Raw genomic sequence first — 17,956 nt, forward strand, 5'->3', positions numbered from 1 at the left:
ATGATAAATCAATTGGAAGAATAAAATAACGATGCTTCCTTTATTTTTCTACACAAGGACCAAGACAGGCAAAAAAGAGCCCACATCAAGCTTGGCCTCAATAAACAATGTATCAGTGTTTTCTTTTAGCAACATAAATTATGTTGAATTAATGATACAAATAAATCATTCACCCACATAACGTTGATGAATATTACATCATTCCCTCGCTTACTCTTATTGTAATTAATCTCACGGTTGAGAAAGAGAGGTCGATAGATAGATTAGGAGAGATTATAGTTCTTTTGTGCTTTGAATGTTCTGCTCGATCCCATATCGTAACTGTACTCTTAATATGTGTTTGTGTCAAAAATACATGACTTTTTTTATCAGCTCTTGTACAGAGAGACTGGCTTTGAACGAGTCTTAGTTGGCGCAAATGAGCTTGCGAATGACTTGGGGGTAACCCAAGAATTCCAAACAGATTGCGAAAGAGAAAAAGACTCTTTAGTTACCAGTCTGCTGATGACCCTGTTACCGATCCCAAGGATGCTTACAAGGTACACTGCTTCAACCAAGTCTTAGACAAGGCTATGCGGTCTTTGGAGCCACGGTTTAAGCAGTGGAAAAGACCTGTTGATTTATTTGGCTTTTTGAGTAAATTTCAACAAATTCCAAAAGAGGAATTACAAAAACATGCTGCAGATTTGGAAAATTGCGGTAACAGATGTTAAGCTCATTGAGGAAAACGAACTTGTCAAGTCTGTAAAGTTAGCAGATTTAAATGGCCATATACAGGTCAAGGAAATGGAAACACTGCAGCCAATTCTTCCTTCTTCATACTTTGGAAAGCCTTTGAAAATTGTGGAATTCCTTGCTTTGAATGAGAGAGCTACTGGATTTCCATTTTTTTTTATGGCTCTACGTGCATTTTTGACAATTCCCGTCAAAGTGGCATCAGGGGAAAGGAGCTTTTCCAAATTAAATTGCTCAAATCTCATCTAAGGTCAAACGTGCTCCAAGATAGACTCAACAGCCTTGCAATATTATCCATAGAAGGTGATGAAGCAAAAAACTTTGACAATTTTAAAAGAGGTTGCAGAACAGAAAGCAAGACACATTTCTTTGTAAGTATTGTTTTGTTTTAACACATTTAATGTCAAAATATAAGCTAATAAATATAGATATTTATATATAATGTAATAGCATATATTCCTGATACCTAATTTGAAATAATTTTAAGTCCAGGAGGCCCCACCAAAATGGGCCAAATGGGGCCCCACAATTGCTAAGGCTCCACACATGGTATAAGCACCTTATGTGTACAACATTTTCTGTCCTTCTTTAAAGTCAAGTTAGAAGTGGTTACACACATTTTGAGGTCATTAAAATTAAATTAACTACACGTGTCACTTTTTTTCATGCAGAGGGAAATGTCATTTGTTCGTTACACGGGTAGGGTTCTGCAGGAGAAAAAAGGAATTGATAACGCGGTGATAAACCCAGTGCTATCTGTCATTCCTACTGCTGGAGCACTGAAGGACACACTAGAGTCACCATGGCAACTGGCCGGACCTCAGCTAAACCTGCCAGTCAGCTGGTCGCTGTGGCCACGCGCTCTGGCAGGAGATCCGTTTCACCTGTGTGCAGGTAACCTCCACACCTGTCTCACAGGGAAAAGGCCACTTAAGCCCTGCCTTCACATCACTCTGCACTTAGTCTTACAGTTTTGGCCCCCAAGCCTCAAAATTCCCTGCTCTGTGACCTTTTGGATTTTCCTTCCGGTTTGTCCCATGGACCTCTCTGCTCTGAACTTGCTCTATTGTTTTGGGTTCTGCTTTTCCACTTGTTTGCTTGTCTGCCTGTGTTTGGGTTCTCCTTGAGCCCATGGGGTGGTGTGTTACTAAGGAGCTAGTAGTGTCGTTAAACTATCCTTAGTGGCAATAGTACCTCCAAAGATCTGTGCAGTAGTAAGTGTGCTGTTTTTCTGTTTAGCATTCCTGTTAGCGGCCAGACCCAGTTCTCCACCCTCTATTCCAGTAACCTCACCCTTTGTGACTGGTTATTCAAGACCGCCCCCTTGATGCATCAATATAATCTGAAGGATGGAACAGGTCTCATTCTCAAATGGACAAAACCTGCTTGAATGACTGATCCAGGGAAACGCACTCTTGAGACGCTGAGGCATTAGTTGTTTAGGATATAAGTCCTAAGTGTCTCTTGCTCACCGAGACGGGTTGAAGATGTAGAACTGCTACCTAAAAATGGACCCATTTTGAGGATTAACTGCTGCACTTGACCATTTGCTTTAGGTTTCACAAATGACTGCAGCTCAGTCAGGTTTGACAAGGAAAAGGAAGTCCGTTACTGATGTTCATATCCTGTCTTGCATGCGAGGGGCTGTGCAGGAGTTCCCTGTCCTGTTCCTGCTGGCCCCAGCTGAGCACTTGGCTGAGTTATCAACACCTTAATAGAGCCAACAGCAGGTTGAATTTGAACTCTTGATTGCTTCTTCAACGTGAAGGCAGTGCCGTTTAGCTAGTTTGTTTCTTCAATGGCTTCAAATCGCTTATCTTTGAGTACAAAAAATGCAAAGATTCTAACTTGGTGACTCGTTGGCTCAATTCAGAACTGAAGTACAGAGCTCAGCTGTAATGAAAAGCAGGAGGTGTGGGGGTCCCTACAGCTGGAATTGGGAACCTCTGGGCTATAGAAAAGCAAAAACATTTAGAATAGTGTGTTTTAATATGATTATATTATGTGTATATATAATATGTTATGTTTACATTTTATTTATATGAATATATTACATAATATGATCTTGTTTTTTAAAACACAACAGATCCCAATTGTCTTTATTTTTTAAGTATCAGAAAAAGATCTAAATGGATACTGAATACTGTTTCCACTGCTGGCGGCACTTCCCTATGTGCTAAACTGCTATTTGCAGGACCAGCCCAGACAGGACTGACACCATCGACAGAGCAGGTAGTGCTTAGCTAATACCTAACAGCAGGGTAGGGATACAGGAACACAGGGGACTGTTTCCAAATGGGACATGTAAGCCTTTTAATGTAAAAGCAAATAAACTGAAAGCTAAATATAATAAGTACACTTTGCACTTCATTGAATAAACTCCAAATCTGTCTCTTCCAAGGCGGAAATGATTTTGTGTTTGGTTTGGGATATTTGATCTAGATAACGCCAGCATCTCTTCACTTTCTAATGTAAACAATGTCAGAGATGTCACAGTGTTAGTGATTCCAAATCTTTTTTTAAAATGTAAAATAAAGATGGGCTCTTCAATTCCAAAAACTTTTTCTGTGTTACTAACTATTCTTTTATCTATCAACTATCTTTTTGAAGCCAAATACATCCAGTGTTTTATTTGTGACTGAGCTTCACCAAATTAACATAAAATAAACCCATTTTACTGATAATAGTCTCCAATCCCTCATCAAAGAATGTTCATTTTTGCTATAGTAATACATTATATTTATTGCTAGAATTAAAAGCAAATATATAAATGAAGAAATGACAACGTTTTTGCAAATAAACATTCTACCTGTCCATGCTACCTTAATTCAGGATCAGTTTCTATCAACCAGTGATGGGCAGAATGACCTCCACATGCTAGCGAGCTTTCTTATGTCCATTTGTTGATTAAATTAAAAACAAAACTTGGGAGCAAAGGATGGGGTACCAACAAAAGATTTCTAACCAGTAAGTTAATTTCAGGATCTCAACCAGCCATTTTGTGAAGGATCATAGGATATCATCTTCATCAGACAGCAGAAAAACCCACTATCTTAATTAAAATTCACATAAAGTAACAAGCAAAGAATAAGAAGAATATAACAACTGTGCAGAATTGATCAACATGTCTAGTTATCACAATAGAAAATATAGAGCAGATAAATATTAGTTCTGAAAGCTTGGAACAAGTATAGTATGCCAAAACTCGTTGGTAGATCTATTTTATTATAGGGAGTGAAAGGGCAACAAGAATTATTATCATGTTTTCTTTGAAATAAAATATAGAAACATAAAAATTCTAAAGACGTAAAAATGAATGGCCTAAGCTTATCAATGGGTGTTCAATTTTTTTTAAAGTCATCCAACATGAGTTAATAAAAATCATGAGATCGCTGAAAAGAGCTACATTCTTTGAGTGATCTGCTCCCCTTCTGCTCATAGAGTTTTGTTTGTTCAAGTTAGATGATGTTTTAAAGAAACTGGGTCATGTGCTTAAGAGAAGCAGTCAGAATGTTGGTGTGTTTGTCCTGTGGTTTCGCCTTCCAGTGCAGAAATATGGTGTTGCTACTTGGGCAGAAAATATAGCCCGAGTACATACGTAGTGTTTTCTGTTTGTGGTTTTATTCTGCATCCTCTGTTTTGACCAGATGCGATTTTTTTTCTGGATACAAGTACACATCTATCATATCAACCGGTATTAATGGAAATGTAAATTAGTACATCTTTTTCCTCTTTTGTTTTTCAGCGATGCACATCTTTTTTTAATAAGCAGTACGTATTTTCCTTTTGCATGTGTACAGTAATATCAGAAAAACATTTTTCAAGAACATTATAACTAAAATGTTAGTGGAACACTGTTTAACGATAACACACATCTCATAAAGCACATTTAAAAAAACTCGCAAAGTAGTTTTTGTCTTCTGTAAAGAAGACTGAGCAGAAAACATAATCCTTTAATTGTAATCCTTGAAATGACCCTAAAATGGTGTGTGCTTGGTGTTTTAGTTAATAATGGGCTCAACTCAGAAAATGTTCTAAGTGAATCAGCAAACTAACAGGCAAATCTGGCACTGATTGAGTGGAAGATGGGAAAGTATACTGTAGCTTCTGATCTCCCAGTGGTTTTGGGGTGTATGCTATCTTTTTGTGTGGTAAACAGACCATCATAACTTGTCGTTTGTTCCAATTGAACAAAGAGTTAAAGAGCAAACTGCTCAAAATGTTTGTCTTTTCTTTCAGGTCCAGGACAGACGTCCAGACATGCACATACTGGAGAGCTCCAGTCATCTGGGACGGCATGTTTAACCCAGAATACTACGATGAGTTTTACAGAAAGCAAAACACCTCTGTTGCATTGACCGTATTTGCTGTTGGCAAGTATGTAGTTTTTTTTTCCAATGATACAACTGTTTGTTGGCTAGCTAGTTTTCCTCTGCTCTGATGAGATGTGTTTTTTGACATTTTGAGCAATAAGTGAAATATAGTCAGGTTAGACTTAAAGTGAAATGCATGATTTCATATTGTAGGTAATTTATAGGCAATCTTGCTGTTTAAAGCCCTAATGTAAAATAAGACTCCTCTTATAAATCGGGAAGAACAGCATGTAATCCACTGCTCCACAGCTTCCTGTGACTGGCTACTTGAATGTTCTTACTGCATTTTTAAAAAGAAAATCGAAGAAGCTCCTATTTTGAATTAATATCAACCAAACCCATGATGAGGTCAAGATATCTTGGCCTTGTGAGGCTGCTTCATGATGTTGAGCTTTGTCATGAATTCTACATGTAAGGTCATGCTTTTATCTGGATGTGATGCACAATATTAATCAATGAAATCTATTTGTTTTACAACATGTTTTACAAAAGTAAGGCAGTGAGCACAACTTGTCTTAGTCATAAAGCATTATACAACACAGAAGGACTACAAATCAGAGGTGACCATGTGGCCCCTCATGCTTCTTCTGTGTAAATGCATTCTTCTGTCTGGAATGCTCCTAAACTGCATTTCCCTTGTGTACATTGGGCTGCCATGCGGTGGGAAACTGCCCCATTGTTTGCTGGCTACTCTGAATCGATAGAGAAGAGTAGCCATCAAGATCCTTGGAGCTCGAAAGGAGAAATGAAAGGAGGGAATGGAGCTATGTTACCCCTGTATCTTCTCGTATGCAGAGGTGGAGACAGAGCATCCCACTCCTTACTGGTCTGTTGGTGCTGTTGGTATAGGGTTTCAGGAGTAACCTAAGGCTTATTCACCTATTCAAACAATCTGTGTTGAGAAGCCTTGCGTATTTTAGAGCCGTAACAGCTGGTACACGTACAAATGGGACAGTAGAGTTCAACAGTACACAGTCCAGGGCAGTAACCTCACTAGTCCACGATGGTGGATGGATGCAAACCATTATGGACTCAAACCTCAATTGCACTGAGCCAATTTAGCGCTCTCAAGTGTGTGCTGTAGCTATGAATGGGAACATATCATGCTCTCACTTTTATGTTTAAGAGATTAATACTAGATACTGCACAGTACTCACAATGCAGTTCATTGACTAGGATAACTGGCTTTATAAGTGACTTGTACTTCTTTTGCTTCCGAGGGGATATTGGTAGAGAAGATGGAGAGTTTCACAACGTCTTTGTTGTATTTTCAGGTACCTGGACACCTACCTCAAGGACTTCCTCACCTCTGCCGAGCGTTACTTCATGGTGGGTTTGCGAGTGACCTACTACATCTTCACTGACGATCCCGCGAAGGTCCCACAGGTCGCGCTGGCCCCGGGGCGGGAAGTCATCATCCTGCAGGTGGAGCGGCACAGGCGCTGGCAGGACATCTCCATGATGCGGATGAAGTCCATCGCCGACACCATCGAGTCGCAGGTGCGCCTCCGGGCCCAGTACGTCTTCTGCCTGGACGTCGACCAGGTCTTCGTGGGTCGGTTCGGCACGGAGGCCCTGGGGGATTCTGTGGCGCTGATGCACGCCTTCTTCTACCGCACCCCGAAGTTCAGGTACACCTACGACCAGAACCCCAAGTCGGAGGCCTTCATGGAGAAGGGCGACATCTACTACCACGCTGCGGTCTTTGGGGGCACGTGGCAGAATGTGAAGCGCCTGACCGAGAGCTGCTACAAGGGCATCATGAAGGACAAGGAGAACCAGGTGGAGGCGCTCTGGCATGACGAGAGCCACTTAAACAAGTACTTCTGGATCCATAAGCCAACAAAAGTTCTCTCCCCTGAGTACTGCTGGGCGCCGGAAATCGGCTATCGCATGGATTTGCATTTTCCCAGGCTTGTCTGGGCTGAGAAGCATTACAGAGCACTCAGGCAGTAGATGGAAAGTTCGTTGACTGGGATCATTCTCTATGCACACAGACTTACCCCTTTCTATTATTTAAATATTTCTTGAATGTATTCTTATCACGAGTGTCAAAAAACGGTGGTTATTCTTCTTTCTCAATGGGCCTGTTCTACGTTGCAGACCTGCGAGACGGCACTGATTTTGCTTTTGTGTTTTGTGTTCCCTTTGCAAAACCTGTCAGCGTTAGTACTCAGGAGCCTTGTGGCATCAGTGTCCCCCAAGTGCCTCATTATCTCACCTGCCATTAAAGATCTTCATTAAGTATCTGCGACTCAGGGAGAAAATACTGCCTTGTTTCCATGGCGCTGCGTAATGTGTAAAATTCAGCTATTCTTGAACCCACCATTCTCCATCTTCCACTATCTGGTATTTGTCCTAAGACTTGTACAAGGTTTATTTAGAATCCTTTAGGATCAATCAATTAGAAGTATCTTTGAATCCTTCTTAACTTCTTCCAGTTTTGTTTTGGAGTTACACGCTTACAACCAATATTTGGTCTATATGGTCCTTGTGCAACTCTGAATATTTCAACTGACGCTTGACAAGGGTGAGCCAAAACAAATCTCCTTGCATTTACAGTACTCTTCCAGTGGTGCCAGCCAAACACGTGCAGGAGAAGCTCTTTGAAGATGTTAAATGAAATTGTTAGCTGTTTCCTGAAGTCCCTGTGAATAGTGGTAAGAACATAGTGCTCAGCAAGGCTCTCGGAGATACAGAGGGTAGTATTCTTGACCTATATATGACTTTCAGTGGATCCTGTTTCTGCCCATAATAGACAAATTGGGGATCATAGGGTCCATCATAAGTACGTCCTTCAGGAATTCAGTTTAACTTTGAAATTGATGCCAGTACCAGCAAGATTATGAGGCCTGGTCTGGAAATTATGCATGAATAACGATTGAAAACATTGCTTGAGACCGAATTTATCACATTAATTTTAGATATATGTCAAAGGCTAGTTGATGAAGATTACACAAACAATATTCTTGCAATACCTGTATTTGTTTTTTTGCCAGTGTTAAGATTTATTAGTTAAGCTATAGAAGTGTTCTGCAAGGCATAAGTAATTACACACTCAATTGTGTGCACCAACCATGTTGTTCACCAGTTTATTATATTTCTTAAACTGTAGTTATTTTGATTCTATATGACTTAATAGATCAGTATTTAAGTAGGATTTTACTGAAGACATTAAATGCTTTAAAAATATGAGAATGGCATATATCCGCAGAAGAGAGAGAAGGCAAGAAAGTGCATTTTATTAGGCTTTTAAACATACTGTAGCTCTAGTAAACTCTACGATTTTCTTTGTGTTTCTTCCAAGCTTTCAGGCTGCATCTAGTTGAGCTTTGTGTAGCCAGATGTAATGTTCCAAGTGAAATGTTAAGAACATGCCAGATAAAGATTTGTTGCAAGTTAATATGCTGATATTTATATTCACACTGGTCATCATATGCTGATTTGTGACAGACCGACCCAGTTCCACAAATGTCAAGCCAAATAGTTCTGAAGCTGGTAGACCCAAAATATAGTGAAATGGGGTCCCCATATAAGTCATAATGGTCACCTGACTGCAGTATCGTTCTCATATTTAAACTAGACTCTTTTCAAAAACAGCTTGAGGATTTAACTCCAAATTGAACACATGTTCTCTGTCACAATTCTTGCATTCACTTTTCTGGAAGATGATGCATATCATCACGGACAGCTACTGATCGACACCTGAAAAGAAATTTGCAGCTTCGACAGCCAACATGGTGACCTGAGCCTCATTTCCAAAAAGTCTGTCTTTTTCGGAAAAGGTCAAGTATTTGATTTGAACCTTGGCAGATATCTGCAACATCCTCACCTGCTTCACATTTCAATTTGGCTGCAGTTTAAGAGGCTTCTGTTCAATACCTGTTTAGATAGTGTAAGATGACCAGGGGAAGGGTCATCCAGGACAGGTATTTTCAGGAACGATCTGCTCAATATACTCGACTTAGACCTGAGCAAGATGGCCGACAAGAGAAACCAGCTGACCCACAGATGGAAAGGGCTCAGTCTGAAAAACAACGAGACACAGGTGTGTCTCATCAGGAAAATATATATACCCTGGAAACAGTGAACTGGCGCGGAAGCCAGCAGGTGAATGCGTTTTGGAGGAGATAGTGGAATCAGGTTGGTGTTGGTAAGGATTCAAGAATAACGGATCAACGGAAAAAATAAAGGATTACGGTGTATGGTTTGTGATTTGGATACGACGCGGATTTGTGGAACTTTATGGACTTTGGAACTTGGACTGAATAAGGATTGAGCAAGCGGATTGGCTTGGAAGACGTACGGACTGGAGAAACAGAGGAAACTCCCCGGAAATGAAAGAAGAGAAGCGTGGTGTGAGTACTTTTGTCTCGGTTACGTAAACCTTTCCCCCGGAGACACCACAATAGTCAAACCAGATTAGGTATTTATCATTCTGGCACCTGGGATAAATTCAGTTATATTCGTGTAAAATGGTATTCCCGTCCAAACTGGGGTTGAACCATTTTCTTGTACAGAAATGTCAAAATTCCTTTGTTGTAAAAAAGGTTTGTAAGTTTGTGGTAGCAAACTCCAGATTTTTCAGACATCACTCATGGGGCCAATACAGCTCATGTTGTCTAAAATGTGTTACTCTCAGAGGATAGAAATGGAAGTTACAGGTTAGCTACCAAAACCAAATGGCCCCTTCTCATTCTGTAGCCTTTCTTACATATTAATGGTTTTGCATAACAAATGGCTGCTTTGAAATCAAAATTGTTTGTAAATATCAGACTGAATAGTTCTGTGACAAAAGAGTTTATAGCAATGAATTATGTAAAAAATGCATCTACATTATCTTTTGAGGTAACACCATTCATAGTAATGATCTAATGTAATGTAGATTAGTATGAGCACAATTTCCTTGAGTCTTTCTCTGCCCTCTGGTAGATATCAAGTTAAAATATGAGTCTTTCAAAAACGGGTAATATGGAATGTATTCAAATGTGAGCCCACAGACAAATTGATTTATAGTTCACATTAGGTATCGCCGATTGTTACTGGAGCGAAATCATTCCACCTTGTTCTTTACAACCTTCCTTCCTTTCAATTTCACATCGCTTTACTACAGTGTTGTACAACCGAAATTGTCATTGGTTTTCATTTGAGAGAAGTGAATCTTTCATTTGTATGTTCTGCTAACAATAACCAAATAACATTAAATAATAATAATCAAAGGCTACAAGGCTTTACCATAGTATTTCATAACAATGGAATGCATGATTCCTGCAGGTTCATTTGTTTACTGAAGAGTAAAAGTTAAATGAAATAATATGAAACTTGGCACCAGATTGAAGGAACTATCAAATGCTCTTAGCTGAGAGAAGGTTTGAACACACCGATAGGGCCTGGATGCTTTGCTTTCAGCCCAGGGATGGATTGTTGGATGAGACGATTGCTTTTAATTTCCTTTCATCTTCGTGCAACGTGATTGTATAAATGGCACTTCTGCCTCTGTGTGCCTGCTTCCTTTAGACTTCAAGGATGTTTGAGTTTGTGGTTTTTGGTTAAATCTGTTTTCCGCTCAGCGTTTGAAATAGCGCTATGCGTATCGTAATAGGAAGAATTTTCCACTGAACTATAATCTGATCTCTCTGGCACAGCCTCAAGATCTGCTTTGGTTCCTTCCGCCTTGCTAACCAGAAGAGCAGCATTGCATCACATGTACTGTATAACTGAGATGAATCTTTAACTTTAGCACAATGCATTAAATGTCAAAGGTCTTTTTAAGGGCTAGGCAGTCTTTCAAAGTACAAAGTAAAATCCAGCAGAACTACATACTGTAGATTACAAGTTATAATTTCTTTACTGGGACTAGGGCTGGGCGATATGGCCAAAAACATTATCATGATAAAAATTTTCATACGAGTCGATATCGATAATTATCACGATAAATGTCCAATCATTATTTAGTTTAAAGGCAGATTTTTTTCTCCTGAGTGAAAGTTGAAGAAACCAGACAGTTAATTGGTAAATTAAACAACTCTTTATTTTAAGAAGGCAACAAACACTTGCCAAACAGCAGAAACATTAAACAAATCTGAGGTAGAGAGTATTCAAGTTTTTTTATGTCAAAATATGCATGAGTAAAATGTACAAAATAAAAATCTAAATAGAAAAATTAAATACTGCAGTGTGATAAAACACACATAGAAGATGGCTCAGACAGACTGCAAAGTTTAAAGTGCTTTAAAGGATCATATCAGAAGTAGTGGCGAAGAATGGCACCGTTTGCAGCTGCCGCTCTACCATCTCCCTACGCTCCGCATACAGCCGAGGACGTGCAGTCAGTGCAAAATGTTTCCGACCAGGTACCTCGTGATAAGCTTCTTGAATCCCTCATTTTCGACAGTGCTAATGGGAAGCATGTCTTTTGCAATGCAATATGCAACTGCATTTGTGATGTCTTCATGTCTTTTCGTTTTTTTGTCGTAAGGCACGGTGCTCGAAAATGATGCTACTATGGTTTGCTGCTGTGTAGTCGCACTGAATACTGGCCTGGTGCTTATAGATGGTCCCCTTCCACTAACAACACTAGTTTGTGATTGTAATTTTTTACTTTCTGCGTGTTCTAACGGGTGATGTTGTTTTAAATGGTGAAATGGGTTCGTGGTGTTGCCTGTCTTTGCTGGCACGGATCTGCGGCACAGTTTGCAGTGCACGCTGCTCTGTTTTGTCTGATCGTAAAAAGCCAAAATATCTCCAAAATTACCGGAGCTGAATGACCTTTTCTGTCGACGATGTCATCGTCCTTCGAGCTGGTCGTTGGCAGCACTCCATTTGCTTCAGTGTCGCTCATTTCTCCACTCTAACTACAATCCTGTCAGCCACCACCGTGTGGGTCAACACCACCACGTTAGCTGCCCGGTCTGCAACACGCACGCACACTCGCGCAGTATTTTGTGCGGATGCGCAAAGCATAAACATATTTATCGAACTTTTGTTAAAATTATATTGCGATACTTATCGTTATCGAATTATCGCCCAGCATTAATTGGGACCTGTTCTTACATCAGGTTTTTACCACTGTAGTGTCCACTGTGTTGCAGCTCAGTCACATTGATATTAGGCTTTTTTGAAGGGCTATTAACTTCTTTATAAATGGGACACTGGCTTTTCTCTTGGTGGTTCTGATGTCTGAAATAGAGATTCACCAGAGATATTTAGAATGATTTAAATATGAATTCTAGGAAGAGCAATTAATGATTTAATCTTGCGTTGTCTGTTTGACTCATTCAAAGCATAATCAATAGGTTGAGCGGTCTCACCTATTTTGGAATTGTACCTGGACGCTTGACGTGCATGGATTCAATAAAACAATGATACAGCAGCAAGCAACAGTCTATAAAGAGTCTCTGATCCTGAGGTTATCTTAAACTCCAACATTTACATCTATGTGCTCCGGCTACACTGGATGGACATCAGGTGTAGATAACTAGTTACCTACATTGCCATCTTTCTATGCTAAAATAAGAAAAGAACTTGGCAATTGGCAATCAGGTAATAGAGACACAAAATAGGGTAGACATAATCAACATTAGTGAGCTGTGATGACATAGTTAACATAATGTTAAAATACCCAATCCAAAACTCCTGGTATTGTAATTGATGTTTAGCCTGTCTTGCAATGCATGTATAATGAAAGGAATGTTATACATAAGATCTGTGTGAATTCTTTACACATTTACAAGTGTCTTATTCAAAGGGTGCCTTTTCCATGCTTCACAGCTCCTAGATTTCTCTGACTGGGAGATGAACATCACCAGGGCTTTGTGTTGAAAACACCTCCGATATTAAACTGGTTTCATACAGGATGTATTTGATGTAGTTTTGAAGTGTGGAATGTATGTCTGATTTGCTAAATCTGCCTCTAAGGCATTTAACTGTTGCCTTAAGGATACAAAGAGAATTTGTGTGTGCAAGTTGTATGTTTTTTTGTTGTGCTACAATACTTTTGACTTACTGTACATGTATTTATATATCCTCCTTTCTGATTTGTCTGTTTCTCTATGAAGTTGCAGAGTGTCACAGTGCAAATTTGATCAACATGCATTACTGCTTTTCGAAAAGATTTTAAAATGACTCAGTCATTTAAAATTGTTGCGGAATATCAAAAGTATTGACTACCATGTGCACACCGTATCACTAGTTAATTGTTGGTCTACCCTAGGTCGCTATCAATTGTTGAAATGCCAGATTGAATTGAATTAGGTGGGCAAACTTCAATATGACGGAAAGGATCTGATTTTATATCAAACTTGCTCTGCTGAATTTGTAGGGAAGCTGACATTTTCAGAGACCTGTGTCATAGGTATACGTAAAGCAAAACCTATAAGAGTAGTAAGTTTGCCAGAACGATCAGATTGCGGCAGAGAAGAGGAAGCCAGTGTGTCCTAATCTCCAGGAACGGGCTGATGCTGAGTTTAGCAGGAGCTGTGAACTACTGAGCTGACCTCAGAAAATAAGTGATTTTATAGGCCAGGGGTCCCCAGCCCTGGTCCTAGAGGGTTGAACTCTCTGAAGGTTTTGTTTGTCTTTAAAGCAGCAGCAGCTGAACAGCTGAGCGAAGTTGTTAAATTGGGCTCATGAGGCCAATAGCGAGCTGAGCTGGAATGAAACTGCCGTTGCAGCAGTCAGGACAGAGCAAAGTGCCTAAGCAGGCTAGGACAACAGGGCTACTGAAGAGAGACGGGCCCTTGGACACCCTGGACGGGGTGCCAGTCCATCGCAGGGCAAGTGCAAGACAATCATACATGGGGACGATTTGGAGGCCACAGTAAAGGCCGAGGGAAGAAATTTAGCCTGGACACTAGGATAACCCCCTACTCTAGCTCATCCGAAATACAGCGCCCACTACAGTATAGTGTCCCCGTCACTATACCGGGGCATTAGGACCCACACAGACCACAGGGTGGGCACCCCCCGCTGGTCCCACTAACACCTCTTCCAGCAGCAACCATAGCTTCCCAGGAGGTCTCCTGTCCACGTACTGACCAGGCTCAACCCTGCTGAGCTTCAGTGGGCTGCCAGTTGAGAGCTGCAGGGTGATATGGCTGCTGGCTAGGGCCAAATGTCCTTTGTCAATTTTTTTTAACTTATTTTCTTCTTCTGTCATCCCAATTTATGCACCTCCCAGATCTAACGTAAGTATAGATGAAATGGCTTTGTGCCTTTTAATTATTACTGCTGCTTTTACCACCCTTACTAAACCACATCTCCTGACTGACAAGTTCAATGCTTGTCTGGCATTGTCTGCATCACTAAAGGCATCTGCAGTGATGTCTGTGCATCTTTATATGTTTATACTACATCTTTATGCTTTATAGAGGGTTTACAGATTCTGGTTCAGATTTTGTGTTAAGTGCACGCTATACAGAATGTTAAAGGAAAGCAGACATATCAATTGTTGCAGTTTGGATCGTGGGTGGTGTTACTCTTTTTATCGGCCAGCAACATCACTTGAAGAACATGCAGTTGAACTTGCTGTGCGGCCATGGCGGTATTTGGTAATTTCTGAGATTTGGTGAAGCTTGATTATTGTGCATTCTTTCTCAAGACTGTTTACACTCCATGCTGAGTCAGGATTAAGCATTAAGTAACTGTAACAGTGTTCATGTATGTGTACAGTATGTCTGTGTTATTAATACTATACGTTATGTTATTTTTGCTCATTGTAAACTGGTGGTAAAAAAGCAGACCTCCATCCCCAAAAAGTTGAGCCCATACCACAAGCAGGAGGAGGTTGGCTGGACTGTGGAGGACATGTAGTAGCAGATAGTGTAGTGAATAATGGCCAATGGGCTTGGTCACTCCTGGGAGGAACAGTCAGGGAAATCAGGTTGCTTCTGTAAAAGCGTAGACCAGTTTGTAGATTAGTAGGTGGCGCTTGTCTCCCCACACCAGAATTTTCAAATCAGTGCCCTTTTATGGTGACAGGAAACAGTTTTCCAGGAGGTTCCATTCTTCAGATGAGATGTTGTACAAAGGTCATGAATACTTGGGCATTACTGGTGTCATGGCATTGTTCTTCAGTGATAGATGAAGTGGACCCACTTGTCTGTATATCAAAAATCCTTCTGGGTCTATTGGGGGTGAAAAGTGCTATATGCATACAATTGTTCGTTAATATTACAGGTGACTCCAGAGAGTGGTAGTTACACTTTGACTGCCAAAGTTCATTTAGCTGTGCAGTGGGGTGATTAAGAAACCACTATTTCAATTTTGTTGATTTCAAAAGCAACTGCAGTCTTCAAGTGTGCTTTACACAGTGCGTTACGCTTCAATCTCTTTGTTTTGAAAAGTCTGAGGTCCCCGTGTTGTGAATGGTTGTTAATGTTGAAACGTTGTTGTTGGTTCTCTTAGCTATTGAACTTGGGCTGTTCATGTATAGATCACCGACAGCGGCAAAGGGGCTGCTCACATTTTTACCACCAGGGAATCGCTGTAATGCCTTGCCACTGAGACAGTCGCTTGAAATGCAAGTAGCATGTGTGAGATACGGCATTTAAAATTAAAAAGCAAAAAATTTCAGTTTGAATTTCATGTACAAATATCAGTTTTGTCTGTGCACATGTATGTTCCATTATGCATTTACATCACAATGAGACGCCAGTACATTGAGTTAATGAATCCATTGATCCATTGTAAGTGGGAGGTACTGTAAGGTGTGGCAAAAGAGATTAAAGAACGGACTTTTAAAGTGCCTCTGTGGGCCAACAATTATAAGTGCAGGGGTTCACAGTTCTTGTAAAGTTCCACACACCTGCTCGTTTTTACTCCAGCTGAGCTTAATTGAAGCTATAATTGGACTTAACAGGATGCTTGATTGGAATATTTGCCAAGGTAGGTGTTCTGCTTTAACATCAGGGATTTTGTTTTACTTCTGAAATGCTATAGTTCAAAGGGCACCTCTAACGTAAAATGGCTGAATAGTGAAACCGAGCTCGGCTGGAGCGATCTCCAGCGGTGTGGGTCATCAGGATCAGGGCCAGAATCTGTCGTCTCACCTGCCAGTTCCCCACCTGTGTCATGTTCACATGTCGCCTGGCTGGCTGGCACTACATTCATCAGATGTGAAAGCTGACTTGAACTACAGGTGCCTGATGATTACCGTCGAAATGTTAAAAGTTTTTAAATAAAATGGGGGAGGAAAAAAATGTGTGTTTGATTGTGGTTGTTGGCAGAAACGTCAGGGGAGCTGCAGGGTTTCATTCCACCCTTGAATTCTGGATACCTAATCAATCTAAGTGTTGCCTTCTGTGACCCAGTTTAACAGCTTCCCCAGTTTAGTCGATGCTGGAATGTGAAGAAACCTGTAATACCTGCTGCCTTGTGACCTTACAAGACTGGAATTGTGATCCTGTGAGATGAATGTATTCTGCAGCAGAGTCCCGAGTTTTCTACACTTCTCAATTACACAGGGTCAAGTTGTGCAGCAAGAATTACCAGTGATTATAACTACAAGTTGCACAACTTTGGGCTCCTGGCGTTCAAATCCAACCTTGTGTGTCTGTTTAGGTGGGACTTTTTCCTCCTCAGATATTCCAGTCTCCTCCACCCCTCCTTCATAGATGCAGAATAAATTTGCTTCCATGAACTGCCCCTCCTAGCATTCAGTGTTTATTCTTTAGTGCAGGCTCCAATTGGGAACTGATCAGGAAACAGGAACATGCCAATATAACTATTTTAAGTCTGTGTGGAGGTACCGTTTTACTAGTGTGCTGAAGTTATATTAATAAATGTGGGGGGAACTGCTATTTACACACTTATACACTGGAAAATGCACTTTTCACTGGTTTAAGTTGATAATGTCATCTATTTTTAATACCCTGCTTATAAAAGATGTCCATTACAAGAATATTCAAGATAGGTTTTTTTGCGTTCATCTACTATCAACTAAACAGCCAGAATGCACTGATTTAAGCCAAACGGCACATATATATATATAGCAGCCTAGTTAGTGTCTGAAATACGTGATCATTAAAATAACTAGCTAGAGACAATAAAGAAAGTTATCACTGCAGCATTCCCATTCTGATTTGTTCAGGATTTTGAAATACTGGCAAAGATGAATGCTTCCTTCATCATTTGTGGGAAATAGGGGGTGTGCATGAAATTTCATCACAGACTGTTTCACAACATGCTGACTAAATAGTGATAAAACTGAAGGCTTTCTGGGAAGAACTGCATATTGACATTTGCAATCAGCTGCAAATTCACAGCAGAACAGCTTCTAACCTGAAAAAGAGGTGAACATTTTGTGAAGGTTGCAGGCAAGTACAATCCCAACCTTGATAATGCTATAATCTTTTAAGCTTCTGTATTTCACTCTCAAGGACAACGGAAATGTATTTCATTGCAACTGGGCTGACAAAAGCCATTCAGGGCCATTTTGGTCTTCTGATTAGGGTGTTCTCTCCTAATGACTTGCACAGGTCTGTTCTTAATTTGACTTTGAGGTTAGTAAAGTATGTGGAAAATGAAAATGGCTTTTTACTGTGTGTGTGGAAATGTGGAAGAAATCATTTGAAGAACAGTTGTTTACTTTCGAGGTGAGATAACTACTGTAATTAAGACAGGTTTGCTTGTAAAAATGCCTAAGTTTGCTTTTCAAAACCTTTTTGAATTTTTTGCAGCCTCTGACACTGAAATGGTGGATGGATTAAACGCCTTCATCCAAGTTCTTGATCTTTTGCTTGAACCATATTTTGTAAAACTCTTTTGATATTTCAATCGGCCAATAATGTGCCAATCATGTACTGTAGGCTCCCAGTGGAGTTTGTGCAGGTTAATGCTGTCACTTACAT

At 40.3% G+C, this 17,956-nt stretch overlaps 2 protein-coding genes across 5 annotated transcripts in view; both read left to right on the forward strand.

Annotated features, from left to right (window-relative positions):
• The window catches only part of LOC148817410 (alpha-1,3-galactosyltransferase 2-like), a 33,752-nt gene extending 24,452 nt beyond the window's left edge, over positions 1 to 9,300 (forward strand). For both annotated transcript variants that reach the window (XM_088938135.1, XM_088938136.1), the window contains 2 exons: positions 4,975 to 5,112; positions 6,383 to 9,300. In XM_088938135.1, coding sequence (XP_088794261.1) covers positions 4,975 to 5,112; positions 6,383 to 7,064 — 820 coding nt within the window. In that variant the 3' untranslated portion in view covers positions 7,065 to 9,300. The remainder of the gene's footprint in view (positions 1 to 4,974; positions 5,113 to 6,382) is intronic.
• Positions 1 to 17,956, forward strand: part of LOC148817411 (uncharacterized) — a 38,432-nt gene that overhangs the window by 18,827 nt on the left and 1,649 nt on the right. Inside the window, exon 1 of one of the 3 annotated variants that reach the window (XM_088938134.1) lies at positions 9,408 to 9,466. The exons of 1 other annotated variant lie outside the window; for it this stretch is intronic. The gene's annotated coding sequence lies outside the window, so the exon portion shown is untranslated. Of the gene's footprint in view, positions 1 to 9,407; positions 9,467 to 17,233; positions 17,423 to 17,956 lie in introns of those variants that run through there. One more of the 3 variants, XM_088938133.1, reaches the window with a different exon arrangement.

The sequence above is a fragment of the Atractosteus spatula genome, chromosome 20, assembly GCF_055471065.1.
Source record: "Atractosteus spatula isolate fAtrSpa1 chromosome 20, fAtrSpa1.hap1, whole genome shotgun sequence".
NCBI classification, from domain to species: domain Eukaryota; kingdom Metazoa; phylum Chordata; class Actinopteri; order Semionotiformes; family Lepisosteidae; genus Atractosteus; species Atractosteus spatula.